The sequence below is a fragment of the Ochotona princeps genome, chromosome 15 (genome assembly GCF_030435755.1).
Source record: "Ochotona princeps isolate mOchPri1 chromosome 15, mOchPri1.hap1, whole genome shotgun sequence".
Lineage (NCBI taxonomy): Eukaryota > Metazoa > Chordata > Mammalia > Lagomorpha > Ochotonidae > Ochotona > Ochotona princeps.
The window spans coordinates 34,226,489-34,251,646 of NC_080846.1; the positions used below are offsets into that span (position 1 = coordinate 34,226,489).

The window sequence follows — 25,158 nt, forward strand, 5'->3', positions numbered from 1 at the left end:
AAATGTTATCTGATACTTGTGGCACTCTTTTCTGTCATTGTTCATCAATATTGGATATCAATAAACTTAAGAAATTTTAATACAAATTTTTAAGTGCACAAAGACCTTCATCAAAGGTATTTTATAAAACATCAGGAACCTGTTTGAGTAAGATACAATTCAAAATATGTGAAGACTTGTCAATCCTGGTATTAACAATATGGTGTTGGTATTTCAAATCTTGTTTTTACATGACTTCAAATCATAGAGCTTTTAGAGTGCATTAATCTTCATTATTTTAACTTGCTTTAAGTAATGCAATGAAGATTTCTTTCTACTAAAATAATTCTCTCAGATACAGTCATATTTGGTAACCCATTTTTAATCTAATTATAAACATATTTTTGATTTCTTAGCAAGAGCAGAAATGTATTATCTGATAATTGAACTTATGTTTCTCTGTCTTTATCAGTGCATTTTTAAAAATAATCACTGTGTTAAAAGTTCCTGGGAGATTTTGGATATGTTGTTGAGAATTATGTCACAGGGCAGCTACTAAAATGCTATTTTTGCCAGTCATTTTCATATACATGTGCATATCAACCCAAACCAAACTCTAAATGTAAACCCCTAATAGTCAAAGCTGTTGTGATGATAAGCTATTTATAAAATATTGAATAATGAAGTTTCTTAGTTCCGTTTAATATTTGCATGCCTACATATGCTCATGCTCACATCCAAACCAAATGAAGTTATTGCTACTGTTTGAGGCAGCATTGTGCGTATAGTATTGTATTTTCTAACTGCTCATCACTATGAGATGCCTGAGAAAGACTGCTCTGGCAGTGAAGGAGTAAAGGTAATGATGCTAGTTAGTTAGCATGGTTTAGTTCTGGTGTTATGGTAAAGGATGGGTGTACAAGTACATGTGGAAATGAATTAGCACATCCTTTATTGGGAGAAGAGACAGAGTGGCGGCATAGAAGGGTCCAGTTTTTTCTCTTCTTAGAATATCTTTTGAATAAACTCAAGTGGATGAAGGCAGAATTCCTCATGACCCCATGACCTAAGCATGTGCCACAGAAGGTTTCTGTTAGAGCATCCACAGCCTCCAAATTCACTACACTAGCGACTGGGCTTTTAATATTGTGGAACTAGGAGGGAGCGCCGAAGACACACACCCCAACACATAAAATAAACAGAGCATCTGAAATGGAAAAAAAAGATAGCCAGGTACCCACGACTTTTGAATCAACACAATTTACTATATTTTTGTTACTGTTTTCATTTTCACTTTGTGGTGTGGTACCACTTGCTAAAGATATTCCAATTCTCCTTTTAACCTTTTTATGAAGAGTCTTTTTGACTTGGAAGCAACAATAGCTTTTATTTTATTATTATTTTTGCTATGTATGTTCTTGATTTTGGGGAAATATTAAAAAAAAAAGCCAAAGCAATGTTTATCTAGAGGACTCAAAAGAAGGAATAGATACATCATATTTAGGAACATTTTTTTCTTATTTGACATGAGTTTGTTTTCCCATATATCGTTAGGTAGAATATAGCATTCAAACTTGGAGTTAAAATTAGGGTTAATGTCGAGGAGGAAAAGTTTTGCTTTGATCATTAGATGATGATGGCAGGTAGAGATCAAATTAGCTGTTCTGAACACTGCTTTTCTGAGTTGTCTAATTTTTGAAATATCTTACTCTAGCTCCATCAGGTGCATTTGGTTACATTTGTGCTCAAGTAAATGATATCTTTAGCCATTCTGCGTAATGATGCATCAGCAATAGGGCTACTTTCCCCTGATATTATTTGTGTATTTCACAGCATTTAACAATTTGAGATGACAATGATCCGAAAGGATAGTTTCCATTTACTGTCTCTTATGTTTAGGTTCAAAACACTGTTTGTAGCTGGAGAACGATGTGACGTGGAGACTCTGGAGTGGTCCAAAAAGGTCTTCCGGGTGCCTGTGCTAGATCACTGGTGGCAAACGGGTAAGTTTTGTCCAAACATGTGCAGAGTCATCGCAGACATGCTCAAAAGCATGGCAAGGATCAGAGGGGAGCCTGACTATGGCCAGCAGGTGCAAAGTCCAGATGCAGGAGGTCCTGGTTTTAGTAGAAATAAGTAACTATTCTAGTGTTACATCGTTTGCCAGGTGTATATAAATGACACTAGTGCCATAATTTGCTTGATCCCTAGGTCTGAAGTACTAACAATTTCTTCGTCTTGTTTCCTGCGTTCAGTGAGGTATTACATCGCAGGTTTTGCTTTGAACTATATGTTGAATTCATCGAACCTTTAGTGCTCCCCTTGCCTTTGAGCTGTGGCATTGGCATTCTTACTTGCCTTAATGTAATTATTCCGTCTCTCAATCTGCTCTCACGCATTTTCATGCAGCCCGGTTTCGTCTGCCCTGAGTGTTTCTGCAGCCTTGTTCCTCTCATAGCATTCTTTGTCAAACTTCTTGGATTGCATAAAATGTAGTCTTTTCTGTTCAGCATTCAAAGCACATAAATTATTTTCTCAGAAACAGAAGAACTTGAAAACTATCTGGAAAGTATAATTAAAAGATTAAAAATGACCTGCCCCAGAGGAGGTAGAGCTGAGGCAGCAGGTGTTTTGTGCCGGGTGGGGAAGGAGGGAGGGAGAGGGTAGGGGGCAAAAACTCACTCCCAACAGACGCTCTCCCTTCATTCCAAAAACACAAAAAAAGATTAAAAAAGAAAAATATGTATTTTATTTTTTATCAAAGCTCCATCAAGCTGAACACAATTTAGTAGGTGATTATACCATTTAGTACATCTCTAAAGAACTCAGGATTCCCTTAATTTTATCATGTGTATGTTGTCTACTGTGCATTAATTAAAAGACTTAAAGATGAAGAAACAAGTTAGAAGGGATTCATCAAGACTGTAACATAGGTGCTTAATGATTTCTCTTCATAACTCTTACAAAATTGCTCCTGTTTAGAGAGGAATGAGCAGGGACGCTAGTGAAACAGTGTTGGCCCTTTCAGTCAAATCATGTAAGCTAAGTCAGTTGAGATATTTATGATCCTGATGGCTAGTTTGGTTGTCAGCTATTAGCCCTTGTCAATTAGGACATGAACAGGATTAATGATAAGTTGCTATGGGCTTTATTTTGAACATTGTCCCAACCCCTTCATAAGGTGAGTTCATCCACAAACTGCTGATTTTTCTGGAATGCTTTCTCCATAATCTTTTCATAAAACCTCAGTGATTTCACTGTCTTTTGCCCAGGCTTCATCAGAAGTTAATGTTTGTTCTTGTTTCAATATAGACGAATTCACATTGCACTAATACAGGGTCCTTTCAAATTCATATTCTATCCTTCCTAGTACTCCAGTCCTTCTCAAACATATCGTAACATGCTAGCTTAAGTTTTGTAAGTGTGAACATTTTTTGAAGTGCTTAATAAGCTTTTTACAATTCGTTGTTTGTCATGAATCTTTTAAAGACCCACTCATATGCAATTTTTTCACTCATTCAGTTATTTCTTTCTTTAGTTTTTTTTTTCTAATTATTTATTTGAAAGGCACAGATACAGAGAAGAACAAAGAGACAGAGATCTTTCGCCAGCTCGTGCTTTCCTCAAATGACTGCAAAGGCCAGAGCTGGGTCAAGCAGAAGCCAGGTGCTCCGTGCCACCTCTCACATGAGTACAGGGATCCAAACATTTGGGCCAACATCTGCTTTATTTCCAGACACATTAGCAGACGTCTAGATTGGAAGTGGAATCATGGAAGCTCAAATTGGAGCCCATATCGGATGCCAGTTTCCTAGGCGGTAGCTTTATTGTCTATGTCACAACACTAGCCCCTTATTTGTTCTTTAAATTTATCTCCCTCTAGGTTAACTTTGAGAAATAAATTGTCATATTAAGTGGATAAAATGCATATTTTGAAAAACATAAAAAGTAAATCCTTCCTGCCGCTGCTTTTGAGGAATGGCTTCATGCACATCTGTGAGCGCGTGGATTAGCTGAACTCTGATTCCCTCTGCACAGAGTTGCTGTCCTGTTGACCCTGGGAATGGCCCGGCAGCCTCGGCGTGTGAATGTTCAGCTAGCACTCCCTTAGCTACATGATTTATATCAACCCATGTGGCTCATTATTTTTCACTGTACTTTATGAGCATTTGAGAGGGAACATAAAATCTAGGTTAAGAATTGATGAAATTCATTTGCAAAAATTAGGCTTGCTTTCTAAAAATGATTCTAGTCTTTAGGTTCAAGTGAATGCCTATAACTGAAGTGCAGTGTTTGGTATTGTACATATTTTTTATCCTGATAAGTCATACTGTATTATATCATGAGTATTGATCTTTGGGAAGATGAGGTTTCTATATCCTTTGTAAAATGAACTAAAAGATGAATGCTTAGAGCATTAGAAAATGTTCCTTTAAACATAAGAGGAAAATTATTTGTAGGGCTTTTTTCTGTCTAGTTCTGTTTACCAAAATAAAACTTACCTACATTCATATTTGACACTAAAAATACAGAAGTTAAGACTGAATCTGGAAAAAGATTAATGTTGGGAAATATATAAAAACAAGTGAATAATTAGTATGTCTGCAAAATAACCCATATATATCACTAGTTGTGTTTATATACATATATACTATTTATACTAGTTTTTTGTATACTTTTTATATACATTTTATATATACTTTTTTATGTACTTTTTACAGCCTTATATGAGAATCTTTATTTTTGACAAATAAGTGCATTATAAAAACTTGACTTAAAAAGTAAAAAAAGTAATATATATACAGTATATATACATAGTATATATACTGTATATTACTAGTATATATATAGTATAGTATATATACAGTATATATATACTATATGTATCACTAGTTGTGTTTATATATATATAAACAACTAGTAAAATAAAAATAAATGTAAAAGTAAATGTGAAAATAAATGTGCTTCCAAAATACCAATATATATGTATGTATGTATGTATGTATATATATATATATATATATATATATATATATATATATATATATATATATATATATATCACTAGTTGTGTTTGTTCCTGAATAGCCAGGAAGTTTTAACAAATGTTTTCCTGAACATGAACTTGAAAATATCTTACCTCTATTGATAGTTTTCTTACCTGATTAAATGTAAAGGGCTGCTTCCCAAACTACCACAAATGATCTTAAATAAATCCATGCAGAAAGGTTTCATATTTTCCCTTCCCCTTTAATGGTATCTATTTTGATATTTATGGAAGGAAACTATCACCTCATAAATAAAATTATCAATCTATTATTTTTCTTAAAGATAGACCTTTACATGATAGTCTGTGTAGGGATATGTAGTTCGTGCAACAGGACTTAGAAAAGCTCACCGGCAGTCTAGGGAACAAGCCAATAGACTGTCATATGGGCACTGAGTTTTATGTGAATCTTCATTTATTTTTTTATGGTTTAGTTCAGAGGAATTAATAGCCACATTATGTCAGTGTGCTGTCAATGGAACTAGGTTGCAGTGGCAGCTTGTTACTGTGGAAAACAGTAGATTTCCACTAAAAAAAAAATGACTGATTTTGCCTTTCTTCTCTCCACCATTCAATTTTATGCCATTGTGCAATATGTCCAATTAAACTGCAGAAATGTGTACATGCGTATGGATAGGTAGGTAAGTCAGCTACCTTTGTATTATTTTCAAATAATTTTATCTGAGGTGATGCAGATGTTAGCTAACACAATATCTAGTTAGGGTCTAGATTCATTTTCTTTCCTTTTTAAAAAAGATTATTTATTTTAAAAATGTTTATGTAGAGTTACAAAAAGAGAGAATGAGGGAGAGAAGGGAGAGTAATCTGCTAGTTTACTCCCCAGATGGCTGCAATGGCCAGACCTGGGCCACTTTGAAGATTGGAGCCAAGGAGCTTCTTGCAGGTGTCCTGTGTGGGTACCAGGGCCTGAGCACTTTGCTCATCCTCTGCTGCTTTCACCGATGTATTCACAGGGAAATGGGTTGGATTGGAGCAGCTGGGATTCGAATCAATGCCGTATGCAATGCTGGTGCCCCAAGCAGCAGCCTTACTTGCTATGCTATAGCACCAAGTTTTGACTGGATTTTCATAAATCAAGTAATCATTTTCAAAATTGCATGCTGCAGTAAATGAAAGTTTGGCATTTGCAGCAATTGTGTTTCCTTGAGATGATATTGCATTGATGTTCACTCACCAGAGGAAAATGCCTTTTGGGTTATTGTTAAGTCTCAGAGAAGGGAAATGAAATCTTTTTAATGATACTCATGAATTAGATTAGTTTCCAGGAGCTACCCTTGGCGTTTTTTTTTTTTTTTTTTTCCAAATTTTAGACTTTCAGCACGATCATCTTTTCATTGACATAGACATTGATATTTTAATAAATTTGTATATTTTGTGAACATTCTCTATATAAGAATGCATGCATTTGCTCTCTGATTTCATTCATGCTTGTGTACAAATTAGTCATAGACTATAGTGTAAAATTTTGAGTTAGTGAAGGATATGTTGAGCAACAGGTATACATTAATAAAGTTGAACTGTAAGAAAGTATTTGGTTGTCATTACATTTACATTACCGTGTTATTTTTGTAACTGAGGTAATATGCATTATCACAAACAGGGTTTGAGTGACTCACACCTTTCGGTCAAACCCTTTGTTGTTTGATTTAAATATCTAGTAGTCTAAGTTGAGAGCTAGTCTTTGGAAAATACGAGAGCAAATGAGCATCCTCCAACCTTCAAAGGAATATTTGAATAAAGAATTGTTGTTTTTCAACACCAGTGAAGCATGAAACTTTTGCTTTGGATTGCAGTAATATAAGCAATGTGTTCATGAAGGAAACAAGAGGATTGTATCTGTCTGATTCATAAATCTGCAGAAGAACCTGATTGTCATTCAGGCATATATTTTATTTTCAGTATTTATATTTTATTTTCAGTCATACATTATTTAAAATATCTGTGTTACTGTCTAATTTTTTTTTTTGCTTTTTACTAAGAGAAATAAAGGTACTGGAATCATAATTTTACAAGGAAAGACTCAGGGAATAGATAATTGTTCCATTAAAATATGGTAATTCATGTGCAAAATAATGAATAGTCAAAATGTCATTTTCCTCAGTAGTATAATCTTAGATAAAACACAGTGTTGCTATGGCTCATTTTTAGTACTCAGAGGAGCTTTTCTAGAAATGAAACATGAAGCGTGGTTTTAGAATGGAAGAGCTGTCAGTGAAGGGCATGCTGAACTTTGCAGGAATTGTGTGTGAGAGAGAGGGAGAGAGAGTGAGCAAGCGAGCGAGCAGATATATTACCTAATACCCAAAAGGTTCCTGCTAATTTCAGGATTAATTATTAAGACTTAAACACAGTAGACATTTATTTTGAGACTTCTGCCCACTTGCCATTTTTTTTTCCTTCTGTCTCTTTTTGATAGTGTTGGTTTAGAAATGACCACACATTGGAGCCACCATTTTTACTGTAAATTAATCCCACATAGATTCTCTTTGACTTTCAACTAGTCAGTGAGTTAAAGACAGTGACTGCAAAGCTACAATACTCTGGCCTTTATTAGGGGAAATAATGAAAATTTTACTCAATCAGATAGAATTCATGCTTCAGTTGACCTGCTGGAAGGAAAATCGGTGTAGCTCCTATCAGATGTAGAAATTAGGTTGAATGTATTTAGGATATCCTTCTTTATAAGTAGTATTGATATATTGATATAAGGTAATAATCACAGATTTGATCTGCACTATATTGTTGATTTTTTTCCCATTAGTTTAATGGACAAAGAAAATTTTTCATAGAATTTCCAAACACAAGGATTTATTTTAATGACAAAACAATAGTCACCGAATGAATTGAGACATTAGTAATGATTGAAGTTAATGATTGATCTTACTATATCTGCCATGAGCCCTATTATTGAATTCCTATATATTGGAGCAATGAGAGTACATCTTTTCACAATTATTGAACTGCTTCAATTTTCATTGAAACCTTGTTTTTGTAATATAGTTTGTGTGTAGCCTGTATTATTCTTTTAATACGAAACTGACTTCAGTTCTTAAAATGAAGGGCATGTGCACCCTAATATTATGTTATGAAAATGTGTCTAGACAAGTTGACTTGTGTTATTATGTCAGAGTTTAGTGGGATACAGCTCTAAAGCAGGAAACTTACAGAAGAATTTTAGCCACAAAAGCTGGTAAAACTGACCAAACTCGGTTTTAATCCTTCGGTTGTCTGAAGAAGGTTACTTAGCCTGGGAGGTTTTTGACATACAGTAAGGCTGACTGCTGATGAACACCGTGTGATGCAACAGGACGCTTAAGCACTTTGGCCATTGTCAGAATGTGGGCGACCTGTTGTATTTCCTCTCTCCTGGATCATTCCCACATCGTGCAGGCGTTTTAGGAGCAAACCCACGGATAGAAGATTTCTCTGTCTCTGCATGTGTGTGTGTGTGAATGTGAGATTGTGCCTTTCAACCAAATAAAAAAAACGCAAATACAGCAACATACTTTACTTACAAGATTGAAAACTACAAAATAGAATAATTTATTAAGTTTTATCTATTTACTCATTCATTCATTTATTTATTTGAAAGTTGCAGTTAATGAGAGAGAAGGGGAGAGACAGAAAAATCTGTCTTCCAGAATGGCAGAAACAGCCACAGCAGTGCCAGCCTGAAGCCAGGAGCCTGGGGAACTCTACTGAAACCACCCATGTGGGTGTGGTGGAACCAGTACTAGGGTCATCGGCCTCTGTTTTCCCAGGCACATTAGCATTGAGCTGAATCTGAACTAGAGCAGTTAGATCATGAGCTAGAGTTTCTATTGAATGCCAGTGTCATAGGCAGTAGCTCAGTCCACTGTGCCATAATGATGGCCCCAAAATTAAATAATCCCAGGATGAAATTGAATTATCCTGAACAGGGATTTTTTTGGGAAATATTGTGGCATAACCAGATGCTCTTTAGATTCTCAGACGTTCTGCTTGCCTTCATGTTGATAAGCTTATTGTAGGTTGGTTTGCATATATTCATTTGTGGTTGTCAATGTAATGTCATAGGGAGTTTTCCTCATTCATGGAAAACACACTGGAAGCTTTGTGACTCTTGTTTCTAAACATTTTATGACCAAGTGCCAGATGTGCAACTTGTGATGAGTAGTGTTTGCCCCATGAAGAAACCTTTATATTTTGCTATAAAGTATCTTCCTCAAGCCAACATGTCAGACTCTAGGTTGCTGATATGACCAGTGGGAGGGTGTCTTGTGCCTAGCACCTTCAGAAATCAGTCTTTAACTTTTGGAAAACTTGGTCTTTGTGGCTTGGCTGCCAGTAGCCACTTGCAAAAAAGGCTCTGTTGCAAATCTTGAGGCAAAATACAAATCGAGCTGCTTTTTGGATTTTATCTTTAAGGTCTTTGTCATCCCCTGCTTCTGGATTTTATCCAGTAATTTAAATTTTTGTCTAATTTGGGCTATGGTGGTAGTGTTTCCTTAAAATCCTTGCCTCTATTTTCAAAGACAATGGGTTAAATCAGAGTGATATGTACTCTATGGAACGCGTATGGTGGATTTGGACTGAACTGGGTGTAGGCATTGCTCAGTGGCCTGGGTTGCTTTCAAGAGATAGCCTAGGCTAATTTCAAATGGTAAAGTGCAGTCTCTGAGTAATTTGAATGCCTCACTGTTGCCTGGTGACATTTTGCTTTTCGGTTTAATAGAAGTGAAGTAACCTCTTTGTCATTAATAAAAATAATATTTTAGATAGTAGAACGTCAGAAGTTGTGATTGGGAGGGAGAAGCAGTTATAAAGACAGTGTCATGTCAGCTATGTGCAGTCACAGATGCTGAGAAAGTACCCATCTGGGGAGATAGGGAAATGTCTTGACGTCATCTTCGTTGCCTGGCAACAGTGTGTTTTTCTTCTCATTTATAGCAGAACTCATTACTTTGAAGTAAGTGATTTTTCTTGGTATTTTGAGAAGCAGGAACTGGGAGGTAGGCTATATGAATTTGGTTTGTGGAAAAAATAATTCTTTGTTAAATGCAAGGCATGCTTGATGAGGCTTTCCCGTTTTGAAAGTGACTAGCTGCTTACAAATCCATTAATCTGTCTGCAAGCAGATACCCAAAACAGCAATCATTGAAGCAGACATTTTCATCTTCATAATGTGATGATGTAGAAGGAACATCAAGTCTTTATTTTCAAACATCATCACATGATTTACACCTTGGAGATATGTAATCGGTTTAACAACACTATGCTCAGTGTTAGGGATACTGTTTTGAAGTGAGACAACCTTAGAAAATTGATTAATAATAAAATTGATGTGTGTGTGTGTGAAGTATCATCTATTCCAATTCTCCTGCCCTTTGGCAAGGATCACATTGATTCCATCCCAAAGAGACTGAACTCATGTCATTAAAAACAAAACACACACACACACACACACAAACTTTCCTCAAAACAATCAGTGGTTCTGAATCTTCCCTCGAGGAACCCTCAGCCTGGAAATTTGATTCCCCTTCTGCACTGTGTAGGGGGCCCATGAAAGAGCTCTAAAGTCCTTTTTTGCTGCCAATTTTAATTTGGAAAACAGCAGGTGGCTATTCACTTTGGAAAACTCTGCAGGTAGTGAGAAGTGATGTTGACTCTCAGTAGCACAGCATTTAAATTCTAGTTAAGTCATTTACTCCATAGCCACAGGCAAAACCTTGATCTTCTACTGGTGAGTTTTCTTGTGGGCAGGTGAGTTTTCTTGTGGGCATGTAGAAAGCTTTAAAGGAAAGGAAACCTAGCAGTTTCTGCTCTGTAATCACTTAATAAATGATGTTTGCCTTTTTCTGTGAATGATCCTTCATAAATTTGAAGGCCATCTTTGGTATCCTGACTTCCAAATACCACCGATTCAAGCAAACTTAGATTACAAGAGCTTGACTTACCAAGGAAAAAATCATCCACAATTTAATTTCCTGTGATAAACTAGCTGCCAACATGAGAATCAGAGCTCTTATTGCACTGTAATATTCAAAGTTCTCGCTCTTCTCTCTCTCTCAGATTTGTGTTTTTTGTTGTTATTGTTGTTGGAAAGGCAGATACACAGAAAGGAGAGAGAGAAGGATTTTCCATGTTGTGGTTCACTCTCCAGGTGGACACAATGGCTGAAGCCAAGTATGTTCAAAACCAGGAGCTAGGAGTTTCCTCTGCATCTCCTGTGTGGGTGCAGGATCCAAAGGGTGTGGGTCATCAGCCATTGCTTTCCTAGGCCACAAGCAGGGAGCTGGATGGGAAGTGGAGCAGCTGGGACATGAACCAGCAACCATGTGGAATCTGAGAACTTGTAAAAGGAGGATTAGCCATTTGAAACATTGCATTACGCTTCCAAAATTCTCTTAACATGTTTTATCTCATGTCTATATTAAGTAAGCATGTCTTATCTAATTGACCTGGAAGTTGTTCATAAGCTTCTCCATTGAGTCTTACAGTTAGACACCATCCCTCCAGAGGTAGGATAAGAGCATGGTCTCACTACTCAAGTTAATGATTTCTTATCAGTATGAAAATGTTAGGTTGGTCTTTAATGATTAATTGTGCCATTTCCTGAACACAAAGATTAAATTGGTTTTCTTCTGCTCATGTGTGTCTCGCTGTTTCTGCTTTTTGCTACCGCTATTCATAATATTTACATAGAGCTCAGTATATATATTCAGAGGTGTAGAGAATAGTTTCTTTACAAGTTGCCTCTGTGTGCTTTGATGCTATGATTAATATGACTTAGCAGTACCACGCTGCTGATTTGATTTATTTCTAGGACTTGAGCTCTCAGCATGGGCTACCAACTTGTAAATCCATATTCCGTAAATGCACTATCTTCAGAACCACAGTGAAGGTGGAATGCAGTTTGCTGGATGCAGCAGGAGCTCTTATTGACAGGTCAGGACTTGCGAACTTGCCGCCATGTTTTTCCTTCTAACCCTCATTCGGATCTTCTCCCCTCGCTGCAGAATTTTCAGTTTTTCAGACAAAATCCTGTATTTCAACTAGAAGTTCTCCTTCTTGATTTGTACCCCTGTTCAATGAACCAAATTTGAGGGATCAGTCAGACTTTATCTTCCTTCCCGCTGCTGCTTGCCTGCACCAGATCACCAACCTCCAACTGATTTTTTTTTTGCCCTGTGCTTGGTGTTCTCATTAGCTCATCAATCCAGTTTGCAAACAAAGAATTTTCTTTAATGTAGTTTTTGAGCAAATTGTGTCTACTAAATTCTTTGTGTTTCCCGTTGCTTCTGTTCTAATAACCTGATTTCTTTATACAGTGTGGGAGGCACATCATGACCTGTCTCTGCTCACATCTTTCACTTTGTAGACCATCTCTCTGCTTCACCTGCCAGCTCCATGCTCTTCTCCCAGAACCTAAGTGGTTTAACTTCTGAACATTTGCACATGCTTCTATTTCTGTTGGAAGTTTTTTCTTCCCTTAACTGTTTAGTATCTCACCCAAAATAAATCTGTTTCACTGAATAGGATGTATTCAATAAATATTTGTCAAGCAATTAACCGTTACGCATCATTCTTGAAATACAGAGTTTGTGATAGAGCTATAACAGTAATATCCTTTTTTTTCTTTTCCTGTAGTCTTCTGATTTCTTGTCTCTGGCTCAAAAATTGTTATGATTTATGCCTGGAATCTGATTTAACATCTTCTATTCACCAAAGTAGTTCAAATTTGACCCAAATTAACAGAGAGGACATAGAGCCCATTTGTCTAAAGAAATGTGTTGAAGAACTTCAACCGTTTTTATCTACCACTATTGGGTCATATCAAAGCTGTAGGTGTAGGTGTTTGGCTCCATAAATATAAAATAATGCCTATTTCATGGATAATCTTTGAACTCTGCTTTAAACAAAACTGTGATACACTTTTGTGGTTATTTGGTTATTTACAAATATCTAATTATTTCTCTGCAAAATATTATATAAAGTAAGCTAACAGGCTTGGGGGCATTCATTTTTAAAATTGTTTTATAAGAACTGTCAATGTTTCAGAAATGCTGTACTGATTATATGCACAGTAGCACTTGCACAACTTACCTGATTTTGTGTGCATGTATGTGCGTATCATCTACCAATACAGTTTTTGAACTGGCACCTAGTCTTTCTATCCAGCTTATAAATTCTCATGTGTATTGCTTCTTGATGTTCAAGAAGCCACAGGTATCTGAAAAGTAATTCTTCTAATAGAAATACATGACCGTCTTTCTATTTTTCCCCTCACACCTTGCTTGAAGTCCAAATAGACTGATTCTGAACACAAAACCTGAATGGTATACATGTATATTAATGAATTATCATTACATTGTTGTACTCCATTAAACTTTGCACAGGATCCTTCATTAGCTTACAAAATCAGACCAAAATCTTAAGGTCGCTCTGATTATATTTCCTAATAATACTTAGCTTGATTGACCCTGCTTCAGCTGTGGTGGCCGACTCAGTGTTCCTAAATGTTCCCGGCATAAACACCCTGCAGAACCTTCGCAGCTGACGTTCCCTCCTTCTGGATTCATTTGCCCTTCATTTTTATGCCCTTCAGGTGTTTATTCCAATGACACTTTTTCACAAAGGCGTTTTCTGGCCAACAATATGAAATTGTAAAATGTACCCTTCACATTCCGCAGATTTCCTATTTTTTTTTTTTTACCTTGGCATTAATCAGTCTTTATCATAGCTGATATTTTGCTTTTGTGCATTGCCTTGTTGGTCTCCCTGGGTGTGAGCTCCATGAAAGCAGGAATGTGGGTTGCTTTGATCTGTTGCTGTGTCCTCCATTGTAGCAGCACTATATAGTGCCTCCCAGCCACTCATCTCTTTACTAACACTTGGTTTGTAGCATGTTGGTTTGCACGTGTGAGACACGGGACTCACGCCCTATCACAGTTTATCTTCCTTTGTCAAGACACATTCTGGACGGGTTCTATTCTCAACCTGTCTTCTTTCTTCAGTCAGAGAATCTCAGAACTGGTGTCCTTATCCATTCCATCATCTCCTTTGAAAGAACAATGTGAATTAAGACAATTTGAAGTTTCTTGGCCATGCCTCAGCAATTTTTATTTCCAGAAAAATCTTACCCTTTTCACCAAAGTCATATAGTTAAACCCAGTGTTTTAACATATATATTTTTCCATTTTGAAAATACATGAATTAATAATAATGTTTCTTTTTCTTAGCAGGAAAATTTTTTTAAAGTAATAATTCACTTTGTAATAATGAGTGAGATAGTACATATACTTTGGGAGTAGGAATTTTGTATATGGTGAGGGTTATGCTAAAAATATTAACAAGCTGAGTTTTGGTATTAACGTCTGAATTTGCTGTTGTGACAATCTTCACAATTTTCAATTCTCTGCCTTCCTTCAGGTTTTTGCTTGTCTTAAAAAATGTGACTCTTTACTGAGCATTATGTGGTACCTTTGCAAAGATCTTTCCAAAGAAGTGCCCATATCTTTAACAGAATGTTTTGCTTTGTTTAATGTTGCTGTTTCCCAATCCCATCATGACATCTGGATTTCTTGTCTCATTGATAACTGGTAGTTAATTTTGTCTGAGTCATGTTAAGCAGATATTTTTAGAACTACTTTGCAATGCGACATTGGAAGGCCTATGGATATTCATTTAGGAACACAGAGAACCAGAATTCTATTCCTCAGGTGGACTGGTTGGAGAGCCTGCATGTATAGTCTGTGTAGATGAATGTATGAGAACACATGTGTATAATTCTGATGCAAATGAACAAGTCAGTGGATTCTAGGACATATAGCAGTACAAAGAGATCAAAGACATTGTAACAACTTTTAAGATTGACTTCTCCTACTTGTCTCTCATGACACCTTATTGTACATTGAATCCTAGGAACTTGCACTTTGTGTGATTACATCCTAGCCGTGTCACTAACATTTCTCTTCCAATCCCTAAAATAAGGTCAATAGAAAACTTGCATTACTGATATTCAGAGTAAAAACATTAGATTACCTAGTTCAAATAACTTAAATAGGAAATTCCTTTTAGGGACTTTGAATATGCTTAATAATCACATATAAAAAGATATAAGGGTATTAATCATAAACTAGAAGCTACTGAAGGTTGAAAGATAAATGAGGCAATGGTGTGGCACAGTAGGTTAAGCCTTTGTGATGTCAGCATCCTATACTCAAGCACTGGTTTGAGTCCGGGCTGCTCTGCTTCTCCTGCTACTCCCTTCTCGTGCATCAGGGAAGGTAGTGGAAGATGGCTTTAAGGGAGTGGGTCTCCATATTCGAAACTCCGATGGAGTTCCTAACTCTAGTTTTCCATTTGGGGAGTGAACTGGTATATGGCAAGTCTCTCCCTCTCCTTCTCTTCTCTTTTCCCCCTTTCCTTCCTCCCTTCCTGTGTCCCCTCCCTTCCTCTCTCTCAATAGTCTTTCCCTCTCTCCCCTCTTCCTTCTTCTCTTCCTCCTTTTCTACTTCCTTCTCTTCCCTCTCTCCCACTGTATCTCCTTCCCTCTCTGTAACTGCCTTTCAAACAAATTAATCCTTAAAAAGATTACAAAGAAGTTTCTGCATCAGATTGCTTAGGCATTGGTGGTGGTGCTGCTTTGCCACTCCTGGTGCCATCTTTCTGTATTACTAGGTTTTGCTTTCCCTTCCTCTTTCCGCATTGCCTTCTAGGTGGGCTTGGCAGAGCAGAGAACTGACATCTTTAGTAAGAATCCTCACTGAGTTAAGCTGAAGAATGGTACAGAGATTGGATGCTTGTAGTGGTATCTTGGTCTGTTTGTTTCTCTGTAGGCAATGGATTCTAAAGCTTTGGTAGGTACATTTGTAGATTCTACAGTCACTTCTTGACTAACTGTGGAAGCCTTATGATGTTAAGAACTGCACAAATATTTGCATTCTAGATGAGTACAGTGTCCCTATCATTAGACCATACTGGAAGAATAGAATTTAGTGACTGCTTTTTACCAGGGTGGGCCATGGAACAGAGAACTTCTTGAAGAGATGATTTCTCTTCCTGTTTTGCCTTAGCAGCTTCTATCCGTGTCTCCATGTTTCAGCATTGTGTAGCTTTGCTTAAGCACCTGATTCTGCAAGGTATCCATTGCCTTTCAGCCTCAGGGTCATTTTGAAGGAGCGCTCAGAGGAATACCAAGCTGTGTTCAAAAAAAGAGAAAGGGGAAAGTACCGTATGGATTCCACCTCTGGGCACTCCTGCCCATATTTTGGTTTTTGTTAGGTGGAAATAGGTTAAGAGTGCAGCCTCACTAAGGAATGCCATTTCATAAAATACCTTCCAATTTTTTTTTTGTCATTTAAACATCTGAGAAGTCTTAAACATCAGAAATTTCTGTTCCAGTTACTTGGTTATTATCCTCAGTGGTGACCATGTGGCTTAGCATCTTAAGCACTGATCTGTGACGGAGGCACTGTGTGAATATTCCAGAGTCCATCTTCAGTTATTGATGCCAAATGAGCCACCATCCATAAAATTTGAATAATAAAATGAACTACTCTGCAAGGTACAGAACAGTAATAAATGTTCCCCATCACTCTCAAGTGATATGAATATGTGATAAATTATGCCTGAAACCATGGTTGATGGAATACATTCTGAGTACTTAGGAAGATGTTTTGAATTTTTGTGTTAATTTGGCTATGACTGGTTTCATAATTAATGCTGTTAGTATGTACATGTTTGTGTACAGAATATAAAGGTGATTACCACCAGACTTTTAAAGTGTTCTTTTACTTATTTGAACAACAGGGTGGCAGAGAGAAAGATATTCCATCTGTTGGTTAACTTCTCAGATGGCCACAAAGCTGGAGATGGACCAAAAGGAAAGCAGACGGGAATTCCATTGAGGTCTCTTACAGATGGCAGGAAGCCATGGTTGTGAGCCATTATCTGCCACTTCCATGGCACATTAGTATGGATGTGGATCAATGGCAGAGTATCTGAAACTGATAATCTGACAGGAGGCAGTTCACCTGTGGCACTGCAATGCCAACCCCTGTCCCAAATTTCGTGCTGTTCAATCCTTCAAGTCATGTACACATTTTTAAAAATTTAAAAAATACTGTGTTAGGGAAGAATTGATGGGGAATGTGGATAGGATAGGGGATAAGGTGTATATGATAAAATAGCTGAAATTTGTTTACTTTATATAAATAAGTTAATTTTTTTAAAAGGATTGTTAACTACAACTTTGTGTTTAGAATTAATCACAAATGCTCTTGTGTATAAAAGATAATCACTTTAAGAAGTTGGGTATCAGGTAATAGCTGTGTTTCTAGCTATGATCACTGGTGATGGATAAGACAATTAACCTTATTATTCATTGATGGAATCTACTTGGGGCCAAGTTTATAATCTTGATGAAATAAAGTAGTATACTCAAAATAAGAGTGGGAATAACTCTCCAGAGCACTGGCCAATGCTGCTTTAAATGTAGGCTGTTGATGCAAGGGTATTACTTACTACAGTATGATATTCTGTACTTGGAAGTATATAGATTGCTTAGTTCATAGAATAAGATGTAAATGACTGATGTAACTTTGTACAGTTGTAAATTACAATAATTAAGATTGAGTTTTGCATACATTCTTTCTAGTGATATGATAGCTGTTAACCTGTGAAATACAACTTTAGTGGTCACATAATTCTTTTTATGCCTGCTGCTCCACATCTGAAATGCTACAACAATACTTCTTATCTTTAGAAGTAGATATACATACATATGATTTATTTGTATCTATGTGATTTTCTACCCTTAAGTTTTAAACTTTAAATATAATATAAAATACTATTTTTTATTTTTTAAAAATTATGTAATTGGTGTGTTTCTATATAATGTAGTTAAATAATATGGCCGACTTGATGGGGATAGGGTGTACAAACACCCTGTTTCTCAATTGAACAGTAAGTGACACATTGTATTTCTTCTCCAGAGACCGGATCCCCAATTACAGCCTCATGCATTGGATTAGGTAATTCAAAAACACCTCCCCCAGGACAAGCAGGAAAATGCGTCCCAGGATACAATGGTAAGAAATGAATACAGTTATTTGAAGTATATAATATTAACAAACTTGATATTTTGCTGTAGCTAAAGTATATCATATTGCCAGAAGAATAATGATTAATAATTATTTGATAGAATGAATGCATGATATAAAAAATAGATGCTTTAAGTTTTGCCATCCAAAGCAAGGTTGTGCGTTTCTGAAGACAGATTCTAAAATGAATGTCCTAATCAAAAAGATAACATCATTTTGAAGTATATTAAAAATATGGGTGTGAAATTGTTTTTATGGAATATCTGACAGGTGCCAAGTGCTTTACACACCTCATTTACTCCCAAAGTATATGCAGTTGAGAAACCTTACTGCCGTTTTCAGAGCCGAGCCAGTTGATGCTCTTAGGCGATAGGTAGATTTAACGTAAAACAAGCATCTAGAGTCTCAGTACAAATTGTTGTGTTGTAGTTTGTTCCTCATGTTTTCAATAAAAGCTGTAGATTATTCCTATTACATGTACTACTTTTCATTTAAACCCGAAGGTAAGATTTTTGAACCTTGTTGGTAGAAAAAAAAATCAAAAAATAAAAACAAATGTAAGAGATGAGGGTTCTAAAGTAAAATATATCTTCCATACTAGCTTTGTGTGACAAAGAAATGAAATACCCAACCGATATTTGTTTGTGAGTTTAAGGTTGTGATCATAATAGTTTCCATTGGACTTCACTGTTGAGTTGTACAGTGGATATAAGTTGTCCACTTTTCCAACATTCATTTCTCTTATTCCTAAATCTGAAGTGTTAATGCCTGTCTACTGATGCTACTGATGGAAACAGTGATGTAAATCTTAGCTTGCAGTGCTACCGATAATTTCATAGAAGCTGGAGGGACCAACCTAGAACCACACATTCATTTTACAGACAGGGGCAGTGAGCTGCAGAAGTTGTATAATATCCACGTGGTTTAGTTTGCTAGATTTTATCAGGAAAATGAAGCCTGGAGGGGCAGGATATGATTCCTGACATGTTCTCTAGTTACAGGCAAATTACAAATTTAGAGGTTTGCTTTGTGCTTATCTAACAAAAAACATTTGTTTTTTGTTTCTACGAAAATGATTAATCAAGAAAGTATTGATCATTTTATTCAACATGGCAAATGTATTTATAAAACATTTTTGATTTTTTTTTATTCAGGGCAGAAGTAGGTATTTTATGAAGTGACTTCACTAGCCATGGAATAGTAGGCCCAGGTGCAGAGAAATACTTGATTGGAACAGTTCTGTCATCCTTTTATCACAAAAGATGCTTTTGTGTTGAGACACTTTTTAAGTTTTTGATTGTAGGAGACATTAAACACATTTCCCATTAGTATTTCAATGCCGCTTTTATATACAGTTGTAAGAGAGAGTTAAGCTTTGATACTTTGTGAAACTTCAATACAGAAGTTTCTTGTCTGAAAGCAATTGACTGGCAGACAGCACAGGTTGAACATCAATGACCAAGGAACAAGTGACTGTATGATTAACTGTTTTAATGTTTGTTTTTTTCCCCCCAGAGGTCCGAAAATCTTACTGCAATATTTCATATGTGACCTTTCCTTTATGAAAGAACATAATTTCTCTGTGAAAGGCATAATACAACAATGTGACAGTCTTTGAGTGTCTTATGCAAACTTCTGAGTTTACAGGTGTTTGATACCCTTCGCTGCATCCCCGCAATGTAATTCTCCTACCAACACGGAGAAGGGCATTGCTCCCATTTTACTTAAGGGAAAGTTGGAGGGATAGAAGAATGTTCCCAGCAGCACCTGGTCATTTCACAACTCTACTTTGACTTGGGGAAATAAAAATAAATTAAACTTGCCTCTAACAATAATAAACTCACCATCTAGTGAAATACAGATACTTACACCTCTATTAGTTGTCAAATTCAGATTTTTTTAAAAAGAAACATTTTTATTGGAAAGGCAGACTTACAGAGAGAAGGAGAGACAGAGGGAAAGATCTTTTATTCCCTGGTTCACTCCCCCAAATGGCTACAATGACCAGAGTTGCCTGTTTATAGCCGCTGAACTGGACCCCCAAAGTAGAATTTTAAAATGTAGATCTTTTGTAACACAATCAGAGAGACTGAAACAGCATCCTTTACTTCTTATAAGCTGTTCACAGTAGAATATTTAGGATAAATGAAGCAACATAATGAATCTGTTAAAGCTTAGAACATAGGGACTTGGCTTGATATATAGTTTGTAATAGAAGTAACTAAATATGAATATATGCTTTTATCTCCTAAATGCTTTCTGGATTTTATCAGAATAGCATATAAAGCAATGGGCTGTTTGGGAAGACTAAACGGATATAACTCAAAGCTTATCAAATGATAGACTTCAATCATACTAAAGAATTTTTCATACTTTTCAATGCTTTATTTTCATTGTTTATATTTTGATGCATTTAAAATATTTCCTTTAATATTGAAGTTGAACATGTTTTATATCTTTTAATAAATTAGAAGGTTATGTTTAATGTGAATAAGTTAAATGACAATTATCAGCCCATGCAATAAACTTTTGAGAGAGATTCTTGAATTCAAATGAAAATCTAGAGCCCAGCGTGATAACCTATTGGCTCAAGTCATCACCTTGTGTACGCCAGGATTCCATATTGGCGCTGGTTTTTGTCCTGGCTGCTCTCCTTTCCAGCCAGCTCCCTGCTTGTACCTTGGAGAGCAGTAGTGGATGGCCCAAAGCCTTGGAACGCTGTGCCCACGTGGAAGACCCAGAGAAGTTTCCTGACACCTGGCTTCGGATTGGCTTAGTCACCCATGGCCGTTGTGGCCTCTCGGGGAGTGAATCAGCAGACAGAGAATCTTTCTCTGTTTCTTCTCTGTGTGTATCTGAATTTCCAATAAAATATAAATCTTAAAAATATTCAAATGAAAATCTATTCACCTCTATGAATGTGAGGAGGAAACTCTTGCTCTCTAGATTTTTGGGAAATGTTTTATCATAGTATGTTTGTATCCTCAGAGGAATTACAGGGTTACTTCTTAAAGCTAGTTATTTGGGGATAGAACATATTGGAAAATGTAAGTTTTAGTTTTGTGCTTTTTTGTTCACATATTTACTTACATTCTACTTTGTAGTTATGATTTTGGATGACAACATGCAAAAACTGAAGGCTCGGAGTTTGGGAAATATTGTCGTGAAGTAAGCAAAAATTTCAATACTATTATTAAAAGGACAAAAGTTGGTATATAATCATAACATGAAAATGGAGTGATGGCTTTGATAGCGGAAGAGTCATGACAACTTTAACAGAATTCAAATTTGGAAGCCCCATCACGATACTATATTTTCATAATGTATATTGCTTACGGTACAATGGCCATCTTAATAACTTTCATTCTTCTAATATAAGAATCTTGCATTTTTCCTTCCTATATTCAATTTCTTTCATTAATGCTTTATAGTTGCAGTTGTAGATAACTTTTATCTCTTTTGTTTTTTGTAACTATTGGTATGTGGTGTTTTCTTGATTTTTTTTTACATAATTTGTTACTGGCATATCATAGTGTGACCCATGTTTCTCTCTGGACTTTAAATTCTGCAATTTTGCTGAATTGGTTTATTAGCTCTAATTGTGTGTGTGTGTGTGTGTGTGTGTGTGTGTGTGTGTGTGTGTAGTTCTCAGGATTTTATATACGCAAAGGATCTTGTCTTCTTACATATCTCTTAGTCAAATGTCATTTCTTTATCTTTTCTGGTTTCTTTGTCAAGAACTTTAAGTACAAAGTTTAATGAAAGTCGCGAAAGTGGATATCCTTTTCATGCTTTGAATCTGTCAGATAGCTATCTTTTTTTGACATCCTGTTAACTGTGGGCCCATTTTATGACCCTTATTAGGGTGAGATACGTTCCTTCTCTGCCTACTTATGGTTTCTATCATGAAGGTCAATTGACTTTTATCAAATACCTTTTATGTATATTTTGTGATCAATATGTGACTTTTGTCCTTTATTCTGTTGTGTGGTATATCATGTTAATTTATTATTTTGGTGTTTATTGTTTTTATGTTTATATAATTGAGAAGGATATGAGGGTCACTGATTAAGGTGGAGAGTGTTGAAGTAAAGAGAAAAGAGGATGGGACAAATATTTCCAAGTATTTTTTCTCCTTTATCTGTAGGGGAGGGGGTTGGTCTGCTGCTTGCTGTCAAACTATATCTGCATCCCAGCAGGGATGGGGGATGTTCATTTGATGTCTTAGAGACACAGACGTGGGGAACAATATTCTGAGGTATGACTTGAGTTGTTTTGATAGTTCTGAGAGGTTGTTGGTTTCATTACTCCAGGGTTGAGAAAATTTTCCAAGGTCTTAGTTAACAAAGTCCACCTTAGCGCGTCCACACACTCAGACACATGCTGCAAAACTTGGCCAGGAGATATATTCAACCTGTTCTACTTTCCATCCTCTGATGTGGCGTTCAGCTTCCTTTGATGGTCTAGATGATCTGGCTGTCCCATCCCATGTGTGCATCTGGATCTGCTGTCTACTACAAAGGCATCAGCAACTGAGGAGGTCTGGCCCCTAATTGTGTATTCAAAGCCTGGACCAACAAACCCTGTAATTTTCCGTGTGGCCAGCGTTTGAGTCCATAGTTTAGTTGAGGAGTCCCTGAAGAAACATTACCTGGGATGACCCTAGACCAAAATCTGTATGCACCTAAGGCATGCTGCAGACTGGCCTGGACCTGTCTGCCCACAGACTTAGCCCTCTAATACGCCAAGGAATACTGTAACCTAGCCTGCCCTGAGCTGCCCTCAGCCTTGGCTCTCTCTCTCTCACTCACTAGTAGGATCTATGGCCTAACAGAAGAATTCCCAGTCAGGTTCCAGCTTTGAATCTCATGTGCTCTGGTAGGTACACCGCCCAGTCTGACATGGACCACCTCCACTCCTGACCTTCACTGGCAGGTACTGCAGCCCTGCCAAATTGCACTCATTCTGGCTCCCATCAGCAAGTGTGACAGCCAGGTCCCATGGGGGGCAGTCCCAGACCAGGCTCTCAGGTGGACTGGCAGTTTCCATGACCTAGTCCCTGTCTTGCATCTACTCTGACTCTCTTGTGGGCACCAGCATGTGCTCGGTCCTAGCACAGCAAAACCTACTTCCGGACTCAGCAATCATGTTCAGACCGCTCTTCCCCATCCCTAGTCCTTGTGCTCACCAGTGGGAACCACAGCCTAGCAGGGAAGTGCCCCTAGTTCTCCTGCAGGTCCACTTCCATCCAGATCTTGCACATGCCAACAGTGCCCTGGCAGCCTGGCATGCCTGCCCCCAGTCTCAGTACTTGCCATAGGATACTGCAGCCTGATTTGGCCTGCTCCCAAGCCCAAGTCTTGCCATTGCAGGGGTGTAGTCTAGCCTTGCCCAGCCTATCCCTATCCTTGGTTCTCCCGTGAGCCTGTGAGTGAAGTAGCCTAGCCTGATGGCCCACACTTGATCCTGGCTCGTGCGCATACCAGTGAGTGAGCCTGGCCGGCTCTCAACCACAGTTCCCATGAGTATCATTGACTTCTGTGGTCATGCCTAGCTTGGTGAATCACTCATCTGAGTGGGTGCTGCAGATCCACAGGGGTGAGCCCACATATCCGCTACAGAATCTGTCCCCAGACCTGGTTCTCTCACGTGCTGGTCAGTGTCATGGTCCAGTTTTCCATGGTCCATCCACTGCCCTGAAACTTACCGGCAGATAATGTGGCTTAGCCCTGCAGGCAGGTCCCGCAACCCTAGCTTTACGTGTGCTTGTGAGGGGCAGGCGATGCCACCAGGTGTAACCTTGGTATCTCATGTGGGTGGGTACCTTGCTCTGATCCAGATATGCCTCTGGTCTCACCTCTCCAAACCATCATGTCTCAGCTCCCTTGTTTACCTGCGAGTGCAGTTACCTGATTCTTAGAAGCTCCCAGTCATTTTACACCTGTAAAATACTGCTTTGGTGGCCCCCACCCTCACACATCCCTAAACCCTCTTTCCTTGACAATTCATACCCCGCCCCCCGATAAGAGTAGCGTGGGCGCTGGGGTTATCTCCCCCACATATCTTTTAAAGTAGGTAGGTAGGTAGGTAGATAGATAGATGATAGATAGATACGGTAACTATGCTGGCGCACTTGTATAGTTAACACAAATTTAGCAATTTGGCATTAACCAAGCCTAGAATGCTTGCCAGCTATTGGCTGTTTTTTCCCAGCAGTGTAACACTTGCCCAGGTACAAGGCAACCGAGGCAGTTGCATACTGCTGTTGATACAGTGTTTCTTTGTTTGCCTATGTTAAATCACACTTGCCTCTGAATGGAGTCCACTGGATGACAGAGAATAACCTTTCTCATATGGATTTAATTTGCCAGCATTTTGATGAGGATTTTAGTATTTGCAATTCCCCAGAGATATTAACATGTAATTAATTTTTGTTGTCTTTGTCAGGTTTGAGTATAAAAAAAAATGTCTCATTGAATGAGTTTGGGATGTATCCCTTTCTCTCTAGTTTTTTTTTTTGTTGTTGTTGGTTGATTTTTTTTTTTTTTAGAAATTGAAGGAAAAATTTGTTTCAGTTCTTCATAGAAGTAATCAGTGATACCATGTTAATCTGGCATTTTCTCAGGAAGCAGTTAATTTTGTGTCAGTTTGTTCCTTGCTCCTGGTCTATTCAGGTCTGTTATTTTGTTTATATGCTTTTTAAAAATTAATCAAGATTATGAAAGTTGGTATACAGTTGTTTATAATGCTTTTTAACTTTGAATTTCTGTGGAATCTGTTATGATGTCTACATTTACAAAAAGTTCCTCATTATTTCAATCTTTTTTCTACATGTTGCTAAGAGTTTGCTAGTTTTGCTTATATTTTCAACAAACCAACTCTTGATTTCATTGTTTCTCTGTTTTCTTTTAATCTTTTCAGTTATTTCTGCTCTGATTTTCACTATTTATTTCCTTCTAATTTGGGTTTGGTTCATTTTTAAATTCCTTTAATTCTAGTGATAAATCTTTGATTTTCTGAAGTGCT

The 25,158-nt window shown here is 37.2% G+C and overlaps 1 protein-coding gene across 4 annotated transcripts in view; it reads left to right on the forward strand.

Moving 5' to 3' along the window:
• ACSS3 (acyl-CoA synthetase short chain family member 3) overlaps nucleotides 1-25,158 on the forward strand; it is a 168,204-nt gene that overhangs the window by 110,096 nt on the left and 32,950 nt on the right. For all 4 annotated transcript variants that reach the window (XM_058673280.1, XM_058673278.1, XM_058673279.1 and 1 more), the window contains 3 exons: nucleotides 1,879-1,982; nucleotides 18,025-18,120; nucleotides 21,237-21,300. In XM_058673280.1, the coding sequence (XP_058529263.1) occupies nucleotides 1,879-1,982; nucleotides 18,025-18,120; nucleotides 21,237-21,300 (264 nt within the window). The remainder of the gene's footprint in view (nucleotides 1-1,878; nucleotides 1,983-18,024; nucleotides 18,121-21,236; nucleotides 21,301-25,158) is intronic.